Genomic DNA, 24,990 nt, shown 5'->3' on the forward strand with positions numbered 1-24,990 from the left:
ATAAATTGGTACGAAACTTAATTTATTAATTAGGACAAACGTCAAAATGGTCATCATAGCGTGCCCATAGTTTACTTAACTTAAATAGATAGATAAATATTAAACTTAAATAAATATAAATATATGTAGGAAAGTGAGTAGAACGGAACGTAAGATTGATTAGAAAGTAATACTATGGAAGGATATGAATGGGGATTTGGTTGTTTATGGTATGAATTTAGAGTGGTTAATGAATGGGCCGGAAGTTTTTTTTAGAATATATGAGGTTATCTATGATTATTGCAATTGGAGTGTAGTAGTGAGGAAATTCTGGGATATAGAATTAAAAGTGGCATTTTATTTATACGTGGATGATATGTACAAATATGTTTCTATTTCATGTGGCTCTCCTTGCTTCTGTGGATATTTTGAACGAACGGTCGTCATAATATAATGTAGCAATAAGATAGTGTACTGACAGCGTCACTGACACTTCTAATCTAAATATTACTGGACGACCACCCAGATGGACATCTATCCCTTCAAGAAACTATGACATAAATACATACATAAATTCACGCTTATGTCTCACCGGGGTAAGCAAAGACTATGGAATTCAATTTTGCTTCGATCCTGACACACTTCTCAAACCTACAACTAAGAAACTATAAGTAAAATAGTAATAGCAGTACCTGATTTTTATTGTGAGTATAATCAACCTACGTTTATAGTATCTCACAATATATGCAGATACAAAATGTTTTATTTAGAATCTTCTTTTTTAATACTTTCTGTAAGCTGAAATGGCAGTCTAATACTTTTGATTTTAGTTTGAAAAATTACGGAAGCTGAAAATTAAGCTTCTTACCTGTCTCATCCGTATTTTTTTCATAAAGTACAAAACTACTATGAAAAAACACGATCTTTTTCCGACAAGGGCCTTAAAACAAACAGCCAGATACGTTATCAACAATTAAATTGTTAATATTCAACATCTGTTCGGCCACGTTGGGTGGCCGTTTCATTGTAAAAGTCACAAATTATAAATAATATAAAAATTCAAGCATAATGTTTAACAAATCGTCGACTTTGTTACAATAACAAAGCGGGCTTATCGCCGTGTTTATTATATACTTAAGTGTTACTTTTTATTAAAATTTCTTCTCCGCTTACTTATTAAATTTCACAATAATGGGAAATTCTTTCTTAAAAAGTGATTTAAAATAATTTAAACATACTTCAAAATGTGTCAAATAAAAAGTAAAAAATAATATTTTGTTGAATACAAAGTTAGAATCTATCTGAAGTCTATAATATGTCCCACTGCTGGGCACAGGGCTCTTCTCAATCAGCCAGAGGGGGTTTAGCTGTCTACTTTAAGGGTCTAGGAATCCGTCTAGTTCATATCCGTTACCTAGATGGCGTACGTATAGGTGAAAAGATAGGCTACATAAGCCATCTTCGGGCGCATCAGCGTCGTGCCGACTAGGAGTCGAAGTGGTCACCATGGCCGAAATCGATCGGAGATCATCATTTCATTATTTCACGTATAGCGGATTCAGTGTAAAACGTAAAATCATTTAGTCTTTTTCTCATCATCAGCCGTACGACGCCCACTGCTGGGCATAGGCCTCCCCCAAGGATCTCCAGTCTTTTTCTCATCTACCATTATTTCTGAGGCTTAATTTTATGCTGTTTTATATCACCTCATCGTGTTATTTATCATGTATATGTATTTTGTTGTTTTTTTCTTTAAATTGTTGCTATGTGTGTGATGTTCTTTAATAGTAAATTACTCTTATACTTATACATACATACATAAACTCACGCCCGTAATCCCTAATGGGGTGGGCAGAGCCACAAGTAATCAAAGACAACTTGCAGCCACTGTTGATACGAAGTCCAAAGATGGATATGATGAACCTTATGGTGATAAGGGATCAGCCTATCGCCCATAACATTAGTCCATCATGTTAGAGGACACAATCCCTCTGTCGGTTTTTACGACATGCCCGGGAAGAGAAGCAGCTGAACGTGTTCTATGTTTTTTATATGCTCCCAGAACAGCATAGAAGCAACTTATACTTATATTTCTTATTTAATAAATTCTGTCCAACCGGTCCAAAGCATATGTAAAAAACGTGATGTCACTTAGTTCCGTTTATCGGTGTAATTACACTTGGTTTAAATAAATAACATAATGTTACACACACATACATATAAGATCTTGACGATCTTGTGACGTAGCGAGTAGGCGCCGCTACTTCAAAATCGCACCCCTGATGGCGAGCAGCAGCGGAATCAGTACTGGTTGGAGGCCGAGGAAATGGATTCTGGTAGGGCTCTAGCTAGAACATCACCGATTGAGAAATTGGTAGTTGTACTGCGGAACGGAAGGCGATTGGGGCAACCACCGTTCTACACGCCCTATCTATGGAGTAATGGCGATTACTCCACCGACAAGAGCGCAGCTCTTAAATAAAGAGAGAGACATATAAGATCACGCCTATTTCCCATTGGGGTAGGCAGAGACCACGGCATTCCACCTTCTGCAATCCTGATCCACCATTTTCGTTTCTTTCACTCTCATTAAAGACTTCATGCATGCTCGCTGGCTTAGAGTACTCTCGTAATAACAGACCTACATTTATAGTTATGCAGTACATACCTACCTTATCTTACACCTTAACCCAGTGCACTCTACAAGTGAAGGTGATTTAAGTGGTCTTCCATCACAAAAGGTATATAAATATACGCATAGGTACCTTTTGTATTTATTATTGGCACATGGTTTAGACCTGGAAGTGGCTTGAAAATTCTGTCACTCAGTCAGCTCCTAAGACAACCTTTCCACGACTGTAGTAGAGTTGGTTTTAATACTGTTACCCTCTCCACTATTGTTCCACACATCGAGCTGCTATATACAGGATGTTAGTGACATCGTAACAAATACTGAGAGGGATGATTCAGACCATGATTCTGAGTTGATATCAAATGAAATTTTCCGTCGCAAAAGTATGGTACTGAAAATAATTAATAAAATAATAATAATTTTCATGAATTTTCCGATATTAAATTCCTCTAGATATCAACTCAGAATCATGGTCTGAACCATCCCCCTCAGTATTTGTTACGTTGTAATTAACAATCATACCTACTTGTATGGCTGTCGGTATGTACTTGTACGGGGTGTAAGTGACATCGTAACAAATACTGAGAGGGATGATTCAGCTCATTATTCTGAGTTAATATCAAGTGGAATTTTCCATCGCAAAATGATAAAATCGAAAATAAATTATAAAAACTAATTAATAATCATGAATTTTGCGACGGAAAATTTAACTTGATATTACGCACGCTTATCACCTAAACAAGAGAGGGAGAGAGATCACAATTCGGAAGAATTTATGACAAATATTTTCTGGTTTCGTACTTTTTAGGGAGCGATTTTTCCATAATCGGGTTTTAGTTTTTAGACTTATAAATATAGATTTAAAAGCCAATTCTATAAATTAGAATTCTACAAATCAACGGCAATTTGCAATTCTATATACTGTTATAAATAATTGCAATTCTAAAACTCTAAAAAATACTACTTATTCCAATTATTAACACTTTGAAAAGTTATTTGTTTATTCCTAACAGCGGGAATACACAAAGCTACAGAGACTACGCAATAAATTCAAATGTCTCGTAATCTCGCACTTTCGCGATACCTAACTATTGTTATCAAATAGGTATTATGCGTATGACCCGATTTCAATTACTGTGACAATTTCTATTGAGATAACAACTTGAGTTCATTTCGCACAATCATTCTCTCCTTTCGTTAAAGTAGACTTTTGCTTGATAAACGGTATACTTACGTCAAATTCTTATTCGGTCTCACCTACTTCCTTTCTGTCTAATTTTGAAGGTTTAAGTGATGCGTAGGTACTTCAATGTGATATCATAGAATTTCTTTGATAATAAGGATTACTTTGTCTTACAAAACTAGATTAGGTAGATTAGATGTGAAAAGGTTTGGTAACCCAATAGCAACTTGTGGCCTTAAAGTATCTATAATATATGTATTACTAGCGACCCGCCCCGGCTTCGCTCGGATGCAATGCTGTGTGAAAAATGAAATTATTTGCGACATCACATTAAAAACCTCAAAAATAACAGTATTTCTCCACTATTTAATGGATGTTATTATACATATAAACCTTCCCCTTGAATCACTCTATCTATTACAAAAAACCGCATCAAAATCCGTTGCGTAGTTTTAAAGATTTAAGTGTACATAGGGATATAGGGACAGAAAAGCGACTTTGTTTTATATTATGTAGTGATAGTATAAGTATTTCAGCACAAGACTGTGGAAAACACTGTGGTCCTGTGGTTTGCTTCTCAAACGGGGAGCGCCGGTTCGAACCCGACTTGCATCAATGAGTGATTAATTTATCTTAAGTGCAGTTTTTCTCGGTGGCGCAGCGGTAAACGCGCTCGGTCTGCGATTGTTGAAGTAAAGCAACTTTCGCAGAGGCCGGTCATAGGATGGGTGACCACAAAAAAAAAGTTTTCATCTCGAGCTCCTCCGTGCTTCGGAAGGCACGTTAAGCCGTTGATCCCGGCTGCATTAGCAGTCGTTAATAACCACCAATCCGCACTGGGCCCGCGTGGTGGTTTAAGGCCCGATCTCCCTATCCATCCATAGGGAAGGCCCGTGCCCCAACAGTGGGGACGTTAATGGGCTGATGATGATGATGATGGCAGTTTTTGCAAGACACAGTTGGCTCGACCAATATATACGGTGATACGGCTCGCCACCTATCACGTTGGTCTAATCGAAAGCTCGGTGAAGTGTGGGTTCTTAGTTCATCTTGTGATGTACAGTCATGAGCAATATAATGTACCCACTTTAGAACTCTGTCGCACTCACATATTTGACATTTAGTGAGACTTACAGTTCAATTTGTCAAAAAAGTTGATGTGACATGGTACCAAAGTGTACCTATACATATTAATGCTCGTGGCCGTACCTCCGACTACCCCAATTGGGATATAGTCGTGAAGTTATATTAAGCTATTTAAGTACTTGTTAAGTTCTTAACGAGTGTAATCTGCACGTGTTAGACCAAAAAGACGTAACCGGAATTATAAACAAAAAGTCAGTAAAGAAAAAAAATAAGTTCATTATAATGACCCCTACTACGCATGATCGATATTTATTAAATAATAACAATACTTACTTACATATAATTAAATAGATAAAATTTATGATCGCTCATAAAATATATAAAAATGCGATAATGTCTTTATTGTACGTAAGTTTACTTGAACCTCTTTTTTTATCTAGCTGGTGTCAATTATTGTCAAAGTTCGATTTTTATTGTGGTAACCACCTTTTATATTTCTGACGACATATTTTAACTGAACGGGATAACGCCGTGATGGTCACATTTGGTGTAGAGATAGTTAAATGAAGCATTTTAAACTGAGCCTTAACTCCAGTTACGTACTAAGTTACCTGACGTTTAGACTTAATATATCATATTTATTTATTTATTCAATGTCTACAATCAAAAAAGGTATGACGTGGGTACTTACTTAGTCCTACTTTTATTTTGATACTTTTACTGAAAACTCTAAGTTTTTCAATCCATTTTTTGAATAACAAACCTAAAAGCACATTAATAAAAATGTAGTTTCTTTAAACTATTAAATTAGTTAGTTATTTATTTGCTTATCGATGAACATGGAGGAGGCAGGGAAAGTGTGTCAGGATCGAAGCAAAAGAATTCCATAATATCTGCTTACCTCGGCTGTGACAAAGGCATCAGTTTATGTAGTATGGTTACTCTGAGTACCGAGTGAGAAACTTTGCGTACTTACCCTCTAAGCTGCTTCACTACGCTTCTTTATCGATAATGTATGTAATATCACAGGAATCTCCATAAATATGTATAGCATTATCAAAGTGTGTCACTCTTAATGCCATAATGTCACTAATATATGCATTATCCGAGATACATCGTCATTTTGATGATGATTCTGATACTTTATAATCCATAATTTCGATTAATGACTATTCATTTCAATTATCCGCATACCTTACAAATTCCACTCCATTTATTATTATGTATTGTATTGTTAAATAGGTAGCCTAGTTGGTAGAACGCTTGCCTCTCACTTTGAAGTCGCAGGTTCGAATCCAGCACAGGCCTTAACTAATGATTGTCGAATTTGTTTTCGAATTCATGTTTGGATCGTAAATCAATATCACGTGCTCAGCGGTGAAGGAAAACAACGTGAGGAAACCCATATTCCCGAGAAATGCATTTTCGGGGGTATGTGACCTAACCTGTATTGGGCTAGTTTTCCCTTCACGGGTCAGAAGGTCACACAGGCAGTCGCTTCTGTAAAAAACCGGACGTGTCAAATCATCAGGTTAGGTAAACGGACCCTGTGAGAAACGGGATAATGCTAAGAGGATGTCTGTAATTGTTAAATAGGTATCTAAAACATTTCATTCATAATATACGAAATATTGTTAGATATAATAAAATCGATCGGCCGAATGTCGACTGATACTTCACCACGGTAATGAACGTCACAGCACTGGCTTTTACACTTTACGGATCTATGTCGTACCGCTCATTGAAGCTATCGTAAATGGAAAAGAAGAAAGTTAATCAAAGAGCCTTTATCAAAAATATTATGAGAATGTGCTATAGAATCACACCAGACTGTAAGGATTTTAGTCTTTTGCTTTTCCCAAATGGGATAAGAAATATTAAGCTATTAAACTTTTTTTATTAAAATAAATATAATTAAAATATAATCACTAAATGTATGGAACCCGACGTTCTATAAAAAAATGGTCACGTAAAAATACTTATAAGCAACGGGTTGGTAAACTGCCACTAAGTATGCGATTCATCATACGGGTCACGGGCCTTTGGCGGCCAATTAGTAACCCTGACACCAGGGTTGATGAGGTTGGTACTCCACCTTACAACCCACACGGTAGAAGAAGATATAATATCATACAGGTCTAAGGATGGTGAAGTCAGGAGTGGTTGTTGTTATAACTATTTCTGGTCTATTCTATTTTTTTATAAACTTGTGACTCTTACCACCCCAATAGGAGTTATGAACTTGAGCGTATGTAGGTACATAGTGTAAATGTGTGGTAGGTTAGTTTTCTTATTTACATGCACAGTTCAAAATAAATAAGATATGAGGAAAATGTGCGATAATATTTGCTTTGTTTATGTATTGCCTAGATTGTAAATCAGCAACAAATTCTTCGTTACGTCTACAAGTAATAATGTGAAGTACTTTATCTGCCTTGGATTAGGGTCAATATTAATGTCTATACAATATGCTAGAAACTTGATCGCTAGACGTTAGGGCATGTCTGGTACATCAGGTCTCTGTAGCATGACTGTGTCGATGTACTCGTAGTATGCCGTATAGACGACAAAAAAGAGTGTATGAAGTTGATAAAGTAGCCTATAATCACACCCCGGACACTTCATACAAACTACCTCGTTCTACACAGACACCACACATTGACATTATCGTACACGCGCATATGTGTGTGTGACATCTAACACCATACGATTCAAGTCTAAAATATGTTCGAGGGGGGGTGAGGTAAACCTAGCTCAGACGCTGGTGCGGAGCGGAGAGTTGCCGTTCTATACGGAGTATTATTCCTTATTCTATGCTATAATACAATAATGAACAGACACTGACAGATGATGACTAATATTTTTGATGGTCAAAATTAGTCGTCAACTTTCATATGTCAATATTTCCATTCCCCAAAGACCCATTGGATCACTTTTCACAAATCATTGAATCAGTGACTTTATGCAGCTTTATATCTTTAACTGTTATAGACGGAGATACGGCTTACCACGTATCACGTTGGTCTAACAGAAAGCTTGGTGAGGTGTGGGTAGGTATTTAGTTCATCATGTATGTGATGATTATATTCCTAATCTTTTATACGCTAAAGGGTAACTTCGTAGAAACGAAAACTCGCTAAACGCCAAGTTCTTATAGTCTTATAAAGGATATCCTCCTGATGCCCAGATTTCCAGACACAAAAGTTTAACAATAGGGTTCGAATTTTATAAGGGCTTAGCGCCTTGAAGTCATATAGTTATGTTACATCTAAAAAATGTTACCTACACAATTTATCCAGTCTCACGCCTAGCGTTAGACAGACATCCAATCATGCTAAGTCCGCGAGATGAATATGGTTTACTCATATCAAATTGCTCCAGCCAGACCACAAACACTATGTATGCGGCATTGACACTAATACCTATACATTTACAATATATTACTTATCATTATGGACGAATACTATGATTGTTATTGGAAATTGCCTCAGTGCGTTTACATAGAAATCGCGTATAACAAAATAAAATGATACTTAAATATTCAAAATAATACAATGAAATAATTCAAATGATATTAGTTCTTTGCGAATGAAAAAACATGATTGTTATTTGTATGAGAGTGAGACAAGAAATACTATCGTTTCGTTCCGGTTCGTGTGAGTTATTTTCAGGAGTGATTAATCAATCGATTTTTTTTATTAAATATTAATTGAAATAAATATCAGTTATATATGAACGATTTGCGAATTCTATGATATTATAAAATTAAATATATTTATTTATCGTAACCGTAAAGTTAGTAAAAGTTTCAGGCAGACCTAAACATAAAATACGGTCACGGCCATATATATAACACTAATAGTTCGTGTTACTTTGTATGAATAAAATATATAGACATACCGTGATAATGCTATTCATATTCAATATACTTACACTTCAAAACATTATAATAAACACAGCAATAAAACGTTTTATCCTTTAATCTAAGTATAATAACTTTCCCTGTTATAATTAAAAGACAATAATTAGCACTTGGATGTTTCCATCGTACTGATAAATAGATATCCCTGAAACATTTTTATCGGGAAGTTATCAATGGATATTATTGCAAAAGTTACCTTTTAAAGTCATAAACTCTAGAATATGTACGTCTGAATAAGGTAAGTGCATCTTATGACCGGAGCGATCATAAAGTATGAGCTAGACATAAAATTGGGTCATATAAAATGTTCTGTACATTTTATCATCACTAATTTAAGAGCCACGCTCTTGTCAGTGTAGCGTTCCTCTCCGTGATACTTTCTAGGGAAAAATAGGGCAGTGGTGTCCCTCTTGCGTTCTGTCCCGCAGTACTCTGTCTGACGCGAGTGGGATGGCGCCCAGAGTAGTCTATTTCAAAGCCGTACTAGGATTCCTGGCCTCTTAATAGTACGTACTGACCATTACTGAACACATTTTATATTAACCAATTTTATGTCTAGCGCGACATTGAGCATTACATACTGTCACTAACTTTTCAGAATACATACTTGATAAGTAAACGTTCATACATATCTATCTTAGAACGATACATTAATATAATTGCGGCTGCAGTCTTGTCTCTTGAGATCTATCCATGCTACTTTTCATATTATTATGACTTTACGTGTTCTGGTCATATCAAAACCTATATGGTGTTATGTTTTTAGTGGATAAAACCTCACATTGCTTCTAATTTGTCAGCCAAGTAGGGAATAGCATCCGATGCAAACAAATTTTATGACAAAATAATATAAGTATATTCCTATAGTCAAACAAGAACAAAATTCAAGTTTCAAGTACCGTCCGCTCGGCTTATTTTTTAAGCGAATGTGGCGCCGCTAGTTTATGTACTCCGCTTTATTATCTGTTGCTTTTATGTCCTATTAGTAGGCTCGTCTGTTAGGCACAGTCATAGCAAGATTATCGCGCGGAGGATGAAGTTATCCGAGATTAAGATAGTCATAGTGTTGGGAGTTTAGTGCTGTTTAAAGTTCCAACATTGTATTACTAAGGCGCTAGGCTGTACGGAACGGTTTCCATTGTCATACGGTACGGTACGTCTGAGTAACAGGTTTATAAAAAAGTAGCTTTACGGTTCCACGAATGTCGTACGAAAACAGTAAATGCATTTGCATCATCATAAAAAAATGTTATTGGTAGTTTTTAGATATATCGGCATAGATATTCTCTTTTGATTCATATTAGAAGAGTCTTAAGTCTAATAACAGGGATACTAGTTAACACTTTTAAACATAGACCACGGAACATTGACCTTTTACTCATAGTAGCACTTATGGCACTTAGCTTCGGATCGCCTGTAGGTATATAGACGTTGTGCTTCTGAAAGCACTACACCGGTTTATCAGACGCTATAAAACACTTCTAACAATAACATGAAATAGCAACACGCCTGTATCCTACGTAAGCAGTGGTATTTAATATATTTTATACATCCACTCCTCTCTCTCTAAGAGAAATAAGCTAATTAAGTTGTGCTTTACCTGCTTTTATTATCAATTTGTGTTGTCCTGTGTGGACTGAAATAAAACTAAGTCATCATTTCATTTGCCTATCGTTATCCCGTTTTTCACGGGAATCACTTTAAAAGTATGAAACAAGAAAATAGGTATACTTTGAAATTCTTCCAAAGTGATGTTTACATACATACATAGCGGTTAAACACATCATCATCATCTCCTTAGCATTATCCCGTTTCTCACAGGGTCCGCTTATCTAACCTGAAGATTTGACAGGTCCGGTTGTTTACAGAAGCGACTGCCTGTATGATCTTCCAACCCGCGAAAGAAAAGCAGCCCAATAAAATAGATCTAAGTAAAGAAAAAACTAACAAAATCTGACAATGGACACAGTGCCAGCTTCCAAGGAAGCGTTTCAGATTGTCAGCATTCCCGACAAATACCAACCTACCGCAGAGCCTGCCCGGGATTTAGCCAGATTACTCCGGTTTATACTGGATAAACGTGTTTATCTAACTTGTCTATAATCTCTGCCTCGTTCACACTGAAATTGGGATTTGCTCTTGTTTATAGTGTATTAGGCTGTACTATGCAATAAATTGTGTAAGCAAAAAAAACTTGAAATGTATGTTTTCTAGTGTATATTTTAACGTGCACTGGTTAAAAAATTTTGGGTTACAAAATCCATTATTTTCGGGAGATGGGGGATGGAGGGATGATTGAGACCATGACTCTGAGTTGATATCAAGTGGAATTTTCTGTCGGAAAACTAATGAAAATTTTAGTGTATTTTCAAATTATTTTCAGTTCTATGCTTTTGCGACAGAAAATTCCACTTGATGTCAACTCAGAATCATGGTCTGAATCATCCTGTATACCTGTCTCACGTAGCACATCAGAAGTTGTCATGTGCAAGATGAGACAGGTATATATTTTCGCACGCGTGTTGACGGCGAGCGATTCAAAAATAAGGCCCCAGTATCTACTAGGCGTTATTGACCCACAGTTACGAAGTACCTACTTATTATTGTTTATTCTATGCCACATTGCTGGTATCACTCTCGAAAATACTCTTATCGTATCGTCGTGTGTGACGTCAATTACGTAGCTTAATTAAAATATTTGCACTCTGATTACTGGGCACAAGGCCGAGTGATTGTGATGCTGTATGCGCTAGACGCGACGGCATCTTGTGACATATTTTGATGGGAATTCAAGGTAAATTAACTACCAGCACAAACTACACAATAGCTACCTGTAAAGATCATAATTATGTTTTAGAAATGTCCGAAAGTAGCAAATATAAGTCCCTATCGACCTTACTCGACGTGAAATCTTTCATCTCTTTTTAATGCGTCGCAATATGCGTACTTAGTTATTCCTCTAATATGCGATGTGATATGATAATTAAATTATCGTCCACACTATCTATATCATTATCTTCTAGGTATTCTACCATATTATTGTGTAAGTGGTTCTGAATACCACAGTTATTTACAACTTTATCTAATTCTTTCCTCTATCGCTTTCCTCCTAGAAATTCAAAGAAAATTGTGTAACGTTGGAAATATAGGTACCTAAAGGCGTCAAGATTATATCGATAGGCCGCTATCAGTGCGATAGCCGGTCATTGACCCCAGCGGCCACACACGGCCGGAGTTTCCTCTCTGTTTACCTCTGAGAAAACGATTACGTATTACTCTTTAGAATGTATACAGACCAATAGAGATTCTTCAAAAACCTTGATAGCGAAAACGGAATTTGAAGTTTTTGACGAAGCTTGTGCGGATTTTATTATGTATGATTTGAATATGCTTTCCCTTTTTTTTGAATATGGATGTTGGTACCGACGAAGCCTGTGGTGGATTTACATTCTGTTTTTTATTATTATTATTTGATTATCTGAATTAAAATATTATCTTGTATTTGAAGTTTATATTTGGTAGATATTGACATTAAAATAACTTTACTGAGCTTATTCATTACTATCTCATGCTCGCGTCCCTCTCTAAGCACCAGCTTTCCTGCATCATTGCTTTTATCATGGTCATTTTCATCAACTTACATCTATGGATAACTTCACCTCACCTCACCTTTTTCAAAACCTAGGTAATGCAGGCGGTACCAACTTATAATTTGGACATAATGATAAACATTATTTTTTATTTAAATATTTATTTGTTTTTTAATTCTCTATTTTATGATTTTTGTTTTTATAGCACTTACTCGTGCTTAGGGAAACTCACAAAGAGAAAATTTAAATCGAAAACATTTTTGACTCGGACAGGAGAAGAACTTGCAGCCGTGTCAAGCCGGGACGAGCGTGTTAACCATTACACCACCAGAATTTTGCATGGACAGAGGCAGATTTTTTGAGGCAAATCTGTCAGAGGCAGATTTTTTTCAATTTAAATTTTCTCTTTGCCTCTATTATATATTTTCTTTTTTAAGACTATTTCTAGTTGTAATATGTGTGTTATGTAACTATCTTTTTATCGTGCAAATAAACAATTCTTGTTTAAGTACCTACTTACAATAAATTCATAAATAGTCACTTAAGTAAGTTGTTGTGCTACCAAATAAGTCAATTTACTCCATCTCGTAAACATTTACGTCAAATAATTTACCTACTAATGCACTAAACGTGGTGTACTGAATTACTGACGTCAAACTTAAGTGAAATTATGTGGCGGCGCGTTCAAAGCGACGTGTTTGCTATGGCGACTTGGATTATGTTGTCTTTTCAAAATTAGCCCGTGTCTATTACGGATGTTGGGCAATGTTTGCGAGGTTTAGAAACCGCCCAGTGCGTGTGCGCAGGGGACTTTGGGTGATCCGGGTTCTAATGCAATACCTATAGACACGAGAAATTATTGAATAAGTTTTGCTATGTAATAAGTTTGAACACTTCAGTTCGTTTGAATAGTTTGATTGGTGGCCCGGAGATTAGTACCATAAAAAAAATAATATATACATTTTCATTGACCTTTATTTAATTTATTTTAGGTAGTTTATTTATATTTCTGCCTATAATATTTAATTTATTCAGAAATAATAATAATAACAAATAACAGAATGTAAATCCACCACAGGCTTCGTCAGTACGAACATTCATATTAAAAAAAAAAATAAAAAAAAATAAGGGAAAGCATATTCAAATCATACATAATAAAATCCGCAGAAGCTTCGTCACTTCAGCCTTATTATTTAAGTTACAAATACTTACCTAATTAAACTATTATTTATTATGTTTTCAGAATGAAAACATAAGGCGTATTTTAATTAAAGCGTAGATATGTTTGTTTTCTGATACCTGTCTATTTGAATAGTCAGTCAGATTAACTCATAAAAATATACTTAAACAGGCTTGTTTGTTATCTAAAAGTATATAACATTTAGAGTAAGTAATTAAGACATTACACGGCTTTTCAAATACATGTTTTAAATAAATATAGCTGGAACTAATTTCAAAGTGCACTGTAACGAATTTTATTGGGAAACGTATCTCGTTAACAATACGCTTTTCTTAGGCAGAAATATATAAAAAAACCGATATAAGTGATTTTCTTTAAAAAATGGTTATGACTAAAACCATAATATTGCTATAGGTACTTTATATATAAGCAACACTGTGACCATTATAGACGGCGATACAGCTCACCGCCTATCACGTTGGTCTAATAGAAAACTCGGTGAGGTGTGGGTACTTAGTTCATCTTGCGATGGATATACCTACCTCTGGCTAATCCGTGAGCTTATGTATATATACTGTGCTAACCACGGGATAGGAGAAAAAGGTTGGAAAGGCCAAGTGAGCGCAAAACGCGCGCCATACAAGTATGAGCAAATAATTCATATTCCAACTTTGCACTCCACCCGTCCGCAAACTTAACGACCCACAGAGCTTCGCGATAGGATATTATAAGGTCGTCTCATTTATAATAACCTACAGGATAAAAAATCTAATATTGACTATTATGTAAGGAGATGTCTTCTTATCACATGAAAGCTAAAAATCTTTGTATGATCTAACGTAATATATTATATAACTATGATTTAACGAAAAGTACGTAATGATAAAATTGCAGCCTATCACATAATATACAATAATATTATAAAATATACAATGCCGGTAAAGTGGCTATGGAATTTGAGAAGTAGTGCTTTTAGAAGTAGAGCTATCGTAGTTTGCAAGTAGTAGTAAAAGAGAGTGGGGTTGAGCTGCCGACAGCGGTTCTCATACAAAATGCGCGTTAGGGCCTTTTCAACCTGTTTCCTCCACTCCGCGACATTATTATATCCATATTTGTTAGTACCACGGAATTAAAGAAAAGGTAAATACTTACTTTTAATTATTATTATAAAAAAAATAGAATGCGGCAATAAAAAATAAGTATTGTGCTACACTCTGCTACGTATACCTCCTAATAGTGGAAAAAAATAACTAAAAAGTCACAAACCATCTTCTGTATTAACTTTTGTTATTTTAATCTATATTAATCTACGTACGTATTATCTATCACTTCTTGCAGTTATGTTGGTGGTACAGTGTAGTTGTAAGACTTGTATTTGAAATAAAACCTTCATGGAAATAAAGATAAAATACATTCTTAATATTCACACCTTCAAATGCATATCATCACTTTCTCTCTTTCCCACTTCTCCGGGAATTATAACTAATTTATGTTTTCAATGTTCAGAGGCGTAGCTATTTTTATGTCCCTAATGTTAATTGAAATGACGGAGCCAGTGACACGGTCACTTTTATTTTTATTTTATTAATTCTTACACGCATACAACGGGCTCGATGAATTCTATCTGACTTTCCTCTTTTATGTTACTTTTCGATACTCGAGATTGGGCTACATGGAGCTACGGTGAATTAATTTTGACCTGTTTATTCAATATTGTATTTTTGTAAATATTATTTCATGACATAATTATTAACAAGTAAAAAGTATTCTACAAATAAGTAAACAAAACACATTTTTCAAAGCGTTGCATCGAGGCAATACACAGGCAGCATCTCTCTTTGAATTGCTAAATTCACCCAGAATTTTTAATTAATTTAAATACCGTTTGCAATCATTGATACTATTATTACTGTGTACCTACATTTATCTATTTCGTTGTAGATTATTGAACTGGTTTTATTAGTTAGCGTTGGGGTTTCTTGTTACCCAAAAGGTAGAGATGATAAAATATTGTATTTTAAAAAAAATCTATCTATTTTCTCCTTTATTTTTTCTGATTGTCATAATATTATTACCAATCTAGTCAAAGGTAAATATAAAATAAGATATACGAATAATGATGTACGAATGTACCAATATTAAGTAACTTAAAACGTACCAGCATGTAAACCCTCCCTTACATTAAGTATTGAATATCTCCAGCTATAGATTAATATTTATTGTCATTTTATTTTTCTACTTTATTAGTCTTCAAATACCATTAACGATTAGTATATTACACCTGACACTTTGAACTCTGTTCTCTCTCTCTTTCTTCCGTATTAGGAAGTGAATTTATAACTCGAACGTCTCGCGTCGCTTCGAATAGTAAAATGTGTAATTACAATATATTCTATTAGAAATTGAATTCCCCGAATATTTACTTTCTATTTAATTTTGTGACTTACGTTTTAATTAATTCAAGAAAAGTTCGGCTTTGGATTACATCTTTGGATATTCGATAGGATTAGTGTAAGTGTAAGAATTTTACCGATACGACACTTAATTTGTAATTTCTTACCGACTCACATTTCCTGTTTTTTAAAGAAGGATTGAGTCAGTTCGTAATTTACTGGTGGTTATCAACGCCTATTTCCGAGACACATTTTAAAAACTTGCTTTTTATTTGCCCAATCGATAATTCCATGATATGCGGAGGATTTTCTTTCACTCATGTGAATTCATGTGTATTGTGAGGTACCTAAATCAAATCTGGTGTTAGGATTATTGTTGAGTCGCCAAAGATCTTTGTCATGTCTCATGTGGCGACTATTAATTCACATAAGAAGTTGCACTCATCTTTTTATTCTTCTTTATTTCCCGTCCAGCAAAGAAGTACTACCAAGTACATTATATACAAATGATGAATTTATATTTTTTTGTTTGTTCCAGCGAATCTCACCATCAGCACGCGCAGCTTCAGCCTAGAGCTGCTCATCCACTCGCCCGTGCAGGACATGTACCTATGCTTCAACAGATCAAGACTGGTTGGCAGGCGATTGGTGAGTAGTTTACTTATACTCTTAGACATTATATAAGAAAAACGAAGTTTAGCAACGAGTAGATAATTTGGACTCATTTGTCAAGACTTAAAAAATGTTAACTGGGTTGGTTTTCAAAAACAATACAGGGTGATAGCGGCATACGAAAACTTTAAGTGATGATTCATACCTAGATTCTGAGTTAATATCAAGTGGAATTTTTCATCGCAAAAAGAAAACTAATAAAGTAAATAAAAAGGCTAAAAAATGCGACGGAAAATTACACTTGATATTAGTTAAGAATCACGGTTTGAGTGATCCCCCTCAGTATTCGGTACGATGTCATTATCATCCTGTATATAAGTATATCGCAATAGTTTCCAGGCGTAATAAGCATCATCCTGTATATAAGTATATCGCAATAGTTTCCAGGCGTAATAAGCACATAAGTTGAAAACACGCTTTTTGTCCACAGACACGATTCCAGGCGGAGAAACAACCCAACTGCCTATTCAAAGAGGAATTTACGACAGACGGCTACAACAGATACCACTTGGTGAAGAACGAAGACCGTTACATCGGGTTCAACGCGCGAGGGGTCCAGTTGCGGCGCAACTTGAAGAACCTACCGAAGCGACTGCACAAGTGCACCGGTTTCATGAAGATGGCCCCCGAGTTCGACATTACCAAACACAACCTCGTCATAGCCCAACATGCAGGAGATTCCGTGCCCAAGTGGCGCCCTCTTCGTAGACTCCGGCCCCCACCGCAGAACTCTATCAAGACTCCCTGTCACGGCGTCCGCCACAACCACGGCAGACATATTAAGCGAAGGAACTGCCATGGCACGTAGAAAACTTACCCTGTTATTAGAAGTTCATTTACGCTTTAACGCTTCGCGCGTTCCGTTGCCAGCAGTCGATGGACATTGTGAGTGGGCAGAGTATTAGTCAACTATCGCAGTATTATTACAGTGTCGAGGACTGGATAGCGTTAAGTTAGTGGTCGCGGTGGCCGCGGCGTTTCAAACGCCGCATGAATGGTAGCTGAAGCGAGCGAGCAAACATTTGAATGGGGATAAAAAAGCCGTGCCGGGACGAACGTCCGGAGCTGTGAAATTCCTTAAGGTCGTGTAACATCGTGGCGCGTGTTTGCTCGGCCCTGGGCGGACTCAAGCTCTAAAAGGAAAAAAGGTTTTCTGTGGCAAGAGCAAATAGTAGTCTCGTTGGCCAGGAGTCTTCAGACAGACCACCGCTGAACTGCTCGCTCGAGGAAGCCTTGAGGGTTGTGTCGTCATCCACGTGATAGCGTTTAGTTGTTGCGACTCTCATTGCTCCGGCTGGCTCGCCATCATTGTAGCAAAAACGCCTTTACGTCAATTCTCAGTGTGTTATTATTTAAAACGCTTTACTGTTAAGTACGAATCGTGTTATGCTTGTAAATATAATAAAAGATAATTTGTGTTTACTTATTTATCAAAAGCGTTAATCAAACATTTGTAAACGTAGATGTTAGTTGTAAAATTGTATTAAAACGTTTTGTATTTAATAATGGGTATTTAATCTATCCGACCAACCGCTCTCTTGTGATTAGCTACAGTTGATCCGACCTACATTTTCTTAATTATATTTTAATTAAACATCTTTCCAGCTTTGATTATACAAAATTGATTATCTTCAGCTATGTGTATGACTTTGATTGTATGTTTTGAGCGATATGTACATATTATTTTAAGAGTTCGTCTGAGAGTGATAGGTTTCTGAATCTCTATTTCGTTAATATTAGTCTGATTTCTCGATTTATAGTGATGCCTTTAATTTTGGGACAGCTTGCAAACTGGGTGTATCACCCAAGGTTACTCAAGGGCGTCACACCAATAGTTTCTGTTAACTGTTTTCCTTACCGTAAATTCAAGAAAATCAGCCATTATTATTGTTTATTTAATAAGATCTGTGCCATAGTGTGGTGGCAATGTCCGACTTTGTGTTCGCATTGTATCTAGTGTTTTAAGTTTATGTCTGTAAACTACGAATAGATAAAAAATGTTAAACATAAGACAAATAACTGAATTTAAATATTAGTGTATCCTGTACCCAGTGTATATTCAAATTAAAGATAATATATTCGAATTAATGTCGCTGAAATTGTTTCTCTTCAGTCAGTGTGAACGTCTGTCGTTGCTTTACATTCCTCCATATTCCATAGAGTAAAGTATTCAATAAAGACATTGAGACATTCCAAACAATAAATTGTATAATAATTTACAAAATATGCGCTTAAATACATAATAAATTTGTTAATAATGTGACACTGTCTACTTTATAACTGTGTCTAAATATAAGTATTCAGATGCTGAGAACGAAATCATATAATTGCTAAGAAAAATTACGAAATTAAATCATATTTAACTCGCAACTTGTGTGTTATTTCTAACGATGCCTACTTATCGTGAACCAAGTGTGTTTACTGTTTACCTAAAAGTAGCAGGTTGGGTGCGGCCACAAAAAAGGCGATATTTCCAATAAACGGGCCGGAAGAGGGGCGTTTGCGGGTGAAATGTAACTTTAAGAACAAACAGGGTAAAGTGGGGCTAACAGGGCATCATGCCGCGTCGCCGGCGCACGGTCGAGCGGACCGTTGCGCGTGCGTCCCCCGATTAGCACCTAGCTACATCGCACAGAGTAGCCTCACTACAGAGACTACACTCTTTAATTTCTTAGCATTTTACGAAAATCTAAATATTTAGTATTGTATATTTTTTAAAATAATTTTCTAGCATGACGCACAGCAGTCAGATTGGACACGCCTTTGTCTGTGAAATCCGCAGTAATAATATTTCTTCATCTTAGAATACGTTTGCCATTGCAGTACATTTATTATTGCCACTGAGTTATGGTTATTACTTCACGAATTTCTATAAACTTCTAAGTTTGCATCATAACTTTGGGTTAAATGTTTGAATGGTTATTTATTGTTTCTTTTCATTTCCAGTCATAATGGCATAAACAATAATTTTATTTATAGTAAACAATACTATTGTTAATATGCCACACCTTGTGTAATGTAAGACAACGTCCGATGACATTTCAAATTAGCTATAATGATTTATAGCGACAAGCACAATGATATTTATGAAAATAATAATTTTACTGTTGAAATAAGTCAAGCACATTACAACACTGCCAATCAAAATAGTTACAGGTAGCATGAATTGCAGATTTTAAAAACAATTGACATTTAATATGAAAGATTGAATGGTATTGTCTTATAAAATAAGCAATATTTTAAGTTTATCAGCAATGAATGCCATCGGAAAAGAACTGTACAGCATTGCTGTTTATATAAGAAAATGTTACTTACTAAACATGAAATGAAAGATATTATTGAATAGAAAAGTGCATAAAATTAGAGTTGACAAAATAAATACTACCTATTAATATAAGTAAGTACCACGACCATTTCTGGCAATTAATGATGACTTATCATTTTCTTTGGAATATCTTAAAGGCAAAGTTTGGATTTGCGAGCCAGATCCGTGCCCACCAAATACCTAACTGAAATCCACAGAGGCACAGTCAACTGACACTTTTGGTCAAACACAGTCACAGTCTAAGTACATCAATGTCATCAGACTAAGTATTCTTTATACATGACTTTGAATCTGAGGGTAGGTATATAATTTCCCCCTCTTCTTGCATCCCATTCAAGAAATTCAAAAGCTATTCATGCCAGTTCAAGGAATATACATTTTATTGATTCAAATGGGTTTGCTGTTGACACCATTCTCCTTCTTGAAGAAGTTAAGAAAGTAGCGAGCTTACCCTAAAGATGTCTAAACTACTCTTTAACCGAGAGCATTACACAGTAGACGTTATGATGTCTTCTCTGTAAACGAGGAAGAAAAACGATGGCTGGTGCAACGAGAGTGTATTCGATTGTTTGTAGATACTAACATATGTACTTATGTAAGTGCTAACTAGTTCATAGAGCACGCCGGCTGCGACGCGCGTATATACAGGTGTGTTTGTAAACTGGTGAGAGGTTTCCAAATAAAGGGAAATTATTAATTCAACACCGACCTTGCCCGTTTAAAAGTCATCGTTCGAAAGGTCATCGTTCCCATCTCTGTCTCAAAAATGCAATGTTCTAAATTCCGCTTATCTGCAAAAGGTTGACAGTTCACACTTTGAAAAGGCATGTTTTGACACTGTTTTGTACAAAAGCGGATTGCAATAAAAATTGAGGCTTAAGTATATATTATAGGCGATATAAATATTGTTGTATTTTTTAATTTAAGACAATATAAAAACGACGTAAAGCATAACTAATTAGAAGACATCGAAAATGACTCATTATTCTACGCAGCTTCGAAATTGAAATTCCTCCAAATTTTTCCACAGTTACACGTGTAAGATAGTTTGTGTCTGCTTTGTTGAAGTGATACCGATTAGAATTTTACAAGTAAGTATTAGGTCCTAAGTAAACAAAAGTAAATCACCCACATTAGACACGCGGTAAATGGATATAACATTAGATATAACAAAATTGAGATCATAGACGAAGTATAGTCCGTAGGTGTACTATACTATGAAGTTATGAACAACGCAAGCTCACTAGGTCGATTGATAAGTTCAAATGCCGTTAGCAACTGCAAAAGGTTTCATTGCAATTTTTTTATTCAGTAAACAGAACGATGAACTTATTGGGATCCGGATCATTTACCTACCAATGCTCAATGATTCAGACTTACTATCTACGGAATGCAACGCGGTCTAGTCTACCGCATAATTATCACACCTCATACTCGATAAAAATCTTGATAATACGACCGATTAATTTCAAACCGAAACTAAATAGAATTGGATTAAAGAATAAACTTTGCGAAGGTTGACGGTAGGGCTGGCAGACGAAGACCTAGAAGGACTTATATTGACCAAATTGGAGATATCCTTAGGAAAAGTTTAGTAAGATCTACTCTGAACTGGCGTGCGTGTATGAAACGATTGATGAATGTGGAGGAAGCAAAAGAAGTGTGTCACGATCGAAGCAATGGAATTCTCTGCTTATCCCGGTGGGAAATATTCGTGAGTTTAGGTATGTATGTATAAACTTTGCAAACTGTAAGGATGCAGAACACCTCATAGCCACAACCAGAGTTTTAGAGCTAGGGCGCATAACCAATGTTATGTTAATATGAGACCTAGGAAACAAATATGAATGCTCACACATAGCATGTGTGTCCTTCGTCAGTCGGGACACGTGTAGTCATATACTGATAAAATGTTCCTACCTACATACATTTTGTGTGAGGATTCTATTTACCTGTCTATTACCTTCATTTAAATTTCCATTTAAAGATCCTTGACTATGTTTGTGGACTTCACTTTACGATCTTGTCATCATAAAGTCTGACTGCTGGACAAAGTTTTGTAATAGTATCGTATACAAGATCATTTATTACTACTAATTCAAAAAGATGGATAGAGTTAAGTTTTCTAACCTCTTCACATTATATTTTTCCAGTTCGTCTACCTACATAACAGTAAGTATTTAAAAAAATACGTAGTACGTACATTCACAGTTTAAAAACTCAATATGAATGAACCAGATAAAAAAACTACCCAGAATGTTAATCGAAGCACATGATGCTTCCAGCTAGTTAAGGTTCGTGTTAACTGTTTGACTAAACACTGAGCCGGTCCTACCTGGTCGAGAGGTTATGAATCGAGGTGGACCAGCATTCCGTTTTGTTCATTAGGTACTTACACTCTTGTGTTTGCTTCGAACTCCACTTTTGATGTTTGACGGTTTAATAGATCTTAGGACGATTTTGGGTTTTTATGACTTTGTATTTTGTAAATTAAGTTGGTAGAGGCCCCGATTCCTGCAAACACCGCCTAATTTTATTTTAAGTTATATCCGTCATTTTCATATCCGTCGAAAAGGAAAGGGACGGATGATTCACAGCTCTTAATTTTAGGAAGAATGAGTAAATGAATGTGTCGGGTTATTGACTGATGTAAAATTTTTAGACGGTTGCTTTAGATTTGTGCTTAAAATTGACGTGTGTTCCATAAATTTTATGCTTGTCAATTACCCGTCCCTTTCCTTTTCGGCGGATAAGAAAATGACAGATATAACTTAAAATAAAATTAGATGGTATTTACAGGAATTAGCACCAGTAACTCCTGACGGAGTTAAAACTTTGCAACTTCAGAGGAGTTAACAATTCTGCTCTGTTATTATAACATTTAGTACGGATTAGACATAACATGAATAGCCTATATTATATATGCACCACTGCTAGCCACAGGTCTCTTTTAAATTAACTGGAGTGTGGAAAATACTCCACCACGCAGCTTCACTGCGGTTTGGTGGAGGTTATTTACCGTATTGGAAGGGCCTTTTTGTATCAAGATACTTATTTTTTGGAGAAATGGCTTTATCAGGACTTGAAATGCATTTTTGGAGGTATGTTACCTAACCTGTATTGGGCTGGTTTTCCCTTCGCGGGTTGGAAGGTCAGACAGGCAGTCGCTTCTGTAAAAAACCGGACCTGTAAATCTTCAGGTTAGGTAATCGGACCCTGTGAAAAACGGGATAATGCTAGGGGGATGATGGCTCTATCCGGACTTTGCTTTGGGTATATTAAAAAAAAGTGTAATCTGCTTTTTGAGTAGCATTTCCAATGTGTTGGAAACTCGCTGAAGTACCACCCTATCCCAGGATCAAAAATCCTTTCAAGTAGATATCTAAATAAAAGTCGTCGTGCATCTTTTAACTCTTGATACCCTTTAATAAACCCTCGATTACAACGGAACTGGAGAGTTCTGCAAACAATCGTTGGACGAATGAGAACGTACTCACTGCATGTATATGGGTATTCATAACTGGACACAATAGGATAACATTCCAAATACTTCTATAGGCTGGTTATTATTATGTAATGGAATTTTCACAAACATTGATTGGATGGATGTTGATAGGTACGTAGCACTACAAGATAGACCTACATGCTTTCCAGTTTTTTTTATGGAACTTTTAGTTGTGACTCTACGTGACCAGACAAAGTGCGAAGCGCTACTACCCTCTATTCCCGTTGGCCGTTAGCGGAGGTGATATGGAGATATTTTAGGTAGGTAACCTGAATATGATTTGGTGTCAGGGTTATTATTGAGCCGCCAAAGGCCCCTGACATGGCTCATGTAACGACTACATATTTACACCAGCAACTAGTAACCGGGACCAACAGCTTAACGTGCTTTCCGAAGCACGGATCATCTTTCTTTCGGACAATCAGGTGATCAGCATGTTATGTCCTAACCAAACTAGGGATCACAAAGTATTTTTTGTTGTATGTCCCCACCGGGATTCGAACCTGGGACCTCCGGATCGTGAGTTTAGTTCGAATAAAAAATATTGATGGTATTTTTAATAATATAGGCTCCTGTTTGACCACAATCTCATTGATGGTAAATGACAATGTGGCGTAGTCTGGTGTGATATCCTCTTTTAAGAACGTAAATGGAATGTTTTTTTTTTCAATATGGTTGAACATCTTGCATAAACTACACCTATCGCCCAAAGATTACCTGGAAGAAATTGCTACCTCAGCAATAAGGCCACCTTTTGTACTTGTGTTTAAATTGTATTCCTATGTTGTATGTGTCTTCTGAGCAAATAAATAATGTGTATTGTACTCTTAATTCCATCAAACCTTTCAGTCTCTGTTTGTCAGAAGTGAATGCACACACTCGTAGTACAAAAGAAGGTTCATTATTATTGTGTTACCGCACAATTTTCCAAAATCCACCACGCAGGTTGCCGCTCTCCAAACACCCTCAGCCATTCAACCCTTCCACTTGGGCTTGACAAAAAATACTCCACTTTGTAAATATTGGACGTCCAAAGCCTAGCATAATGGGGCAAGGTACGAGAGGAAGCGATTTAAATAAAAATCGTTTTAAAAAATACTTTATCTTCTCGGGCAAGCCGAAAAGCGACAAGGGCGTGGTGTCCATTCTATTATGATTGACAATTATATAGGCGATATAAAATATATATGCTGATCGCTTCGTATGAAAACCAGCTGCAAGTTGTTTTTGCGTTATTTTGTGATTCTACCCAGCCCATAAATGATTAAACAATTCAAATATTATTTATTGCACATACATACACTACTATTAATATTATATACTAATTTCTAATTATATCTTCCGAGTTGCGGTATAAATTATTGAAAATACAATCATACTAATTTAAGGGCCACGCTCTTGTGGATCATTCTACATTCTTGTCTATCAAATGCCAATTCTTTCACTTCCTTATAAGATTTCTCGTTAATCTGTTCCATGGAAGCTAAAGTATATTTGAATTGTACTTACTCATATTGCTGTGT

General features: G+C 35.9%; 1 protein-coding gene across 2 annotated transcripts in view; it reads left to right on the forward strand.

The window, feature by feature from the left end:
• LOC126371154 (uncharacterized) overlaps positions 1-19,007 on the forward strand; it is a 103,429-nt gene extending 84,422 nt beyond the window's left edge. For both annotated transcript variants that reach the window (XM_050016388.1, XM_050016389.1), the window contains 2 exons: positions 16,504-16,613; positions 17,068-19,007. In XM_050016388.1, coding sequence (XP_049872345.1) covers positions 16,504-16,613; positions 17,068-17,445 — 488 coding nt within the window. In that variant the 3' untranslated portion in view covers positions 17,446-19,007. The remainder of the gene's footprint in view (positions 1-16,503; positions 16,614-17,067) is intronic.
• Positions 19,008-24,990: the final 5,983 nt, after the last annotated feature.

Source organism: Pectinophora gossypiella, chromosome 12, assembly GCF_024362695.1.
Source record: "Pectinophora gossypiella chromosome 12, ilPecGoss1.1, whole genome shotgun sequence".
In the NCBI taxonomy this organism is placed as follows: Eukaryota; Metazoa; Arthropoda; class Insecta; order Lepidoptera; family Gelechiidae; genus Pectinophora; species Pectinophora gossypiella.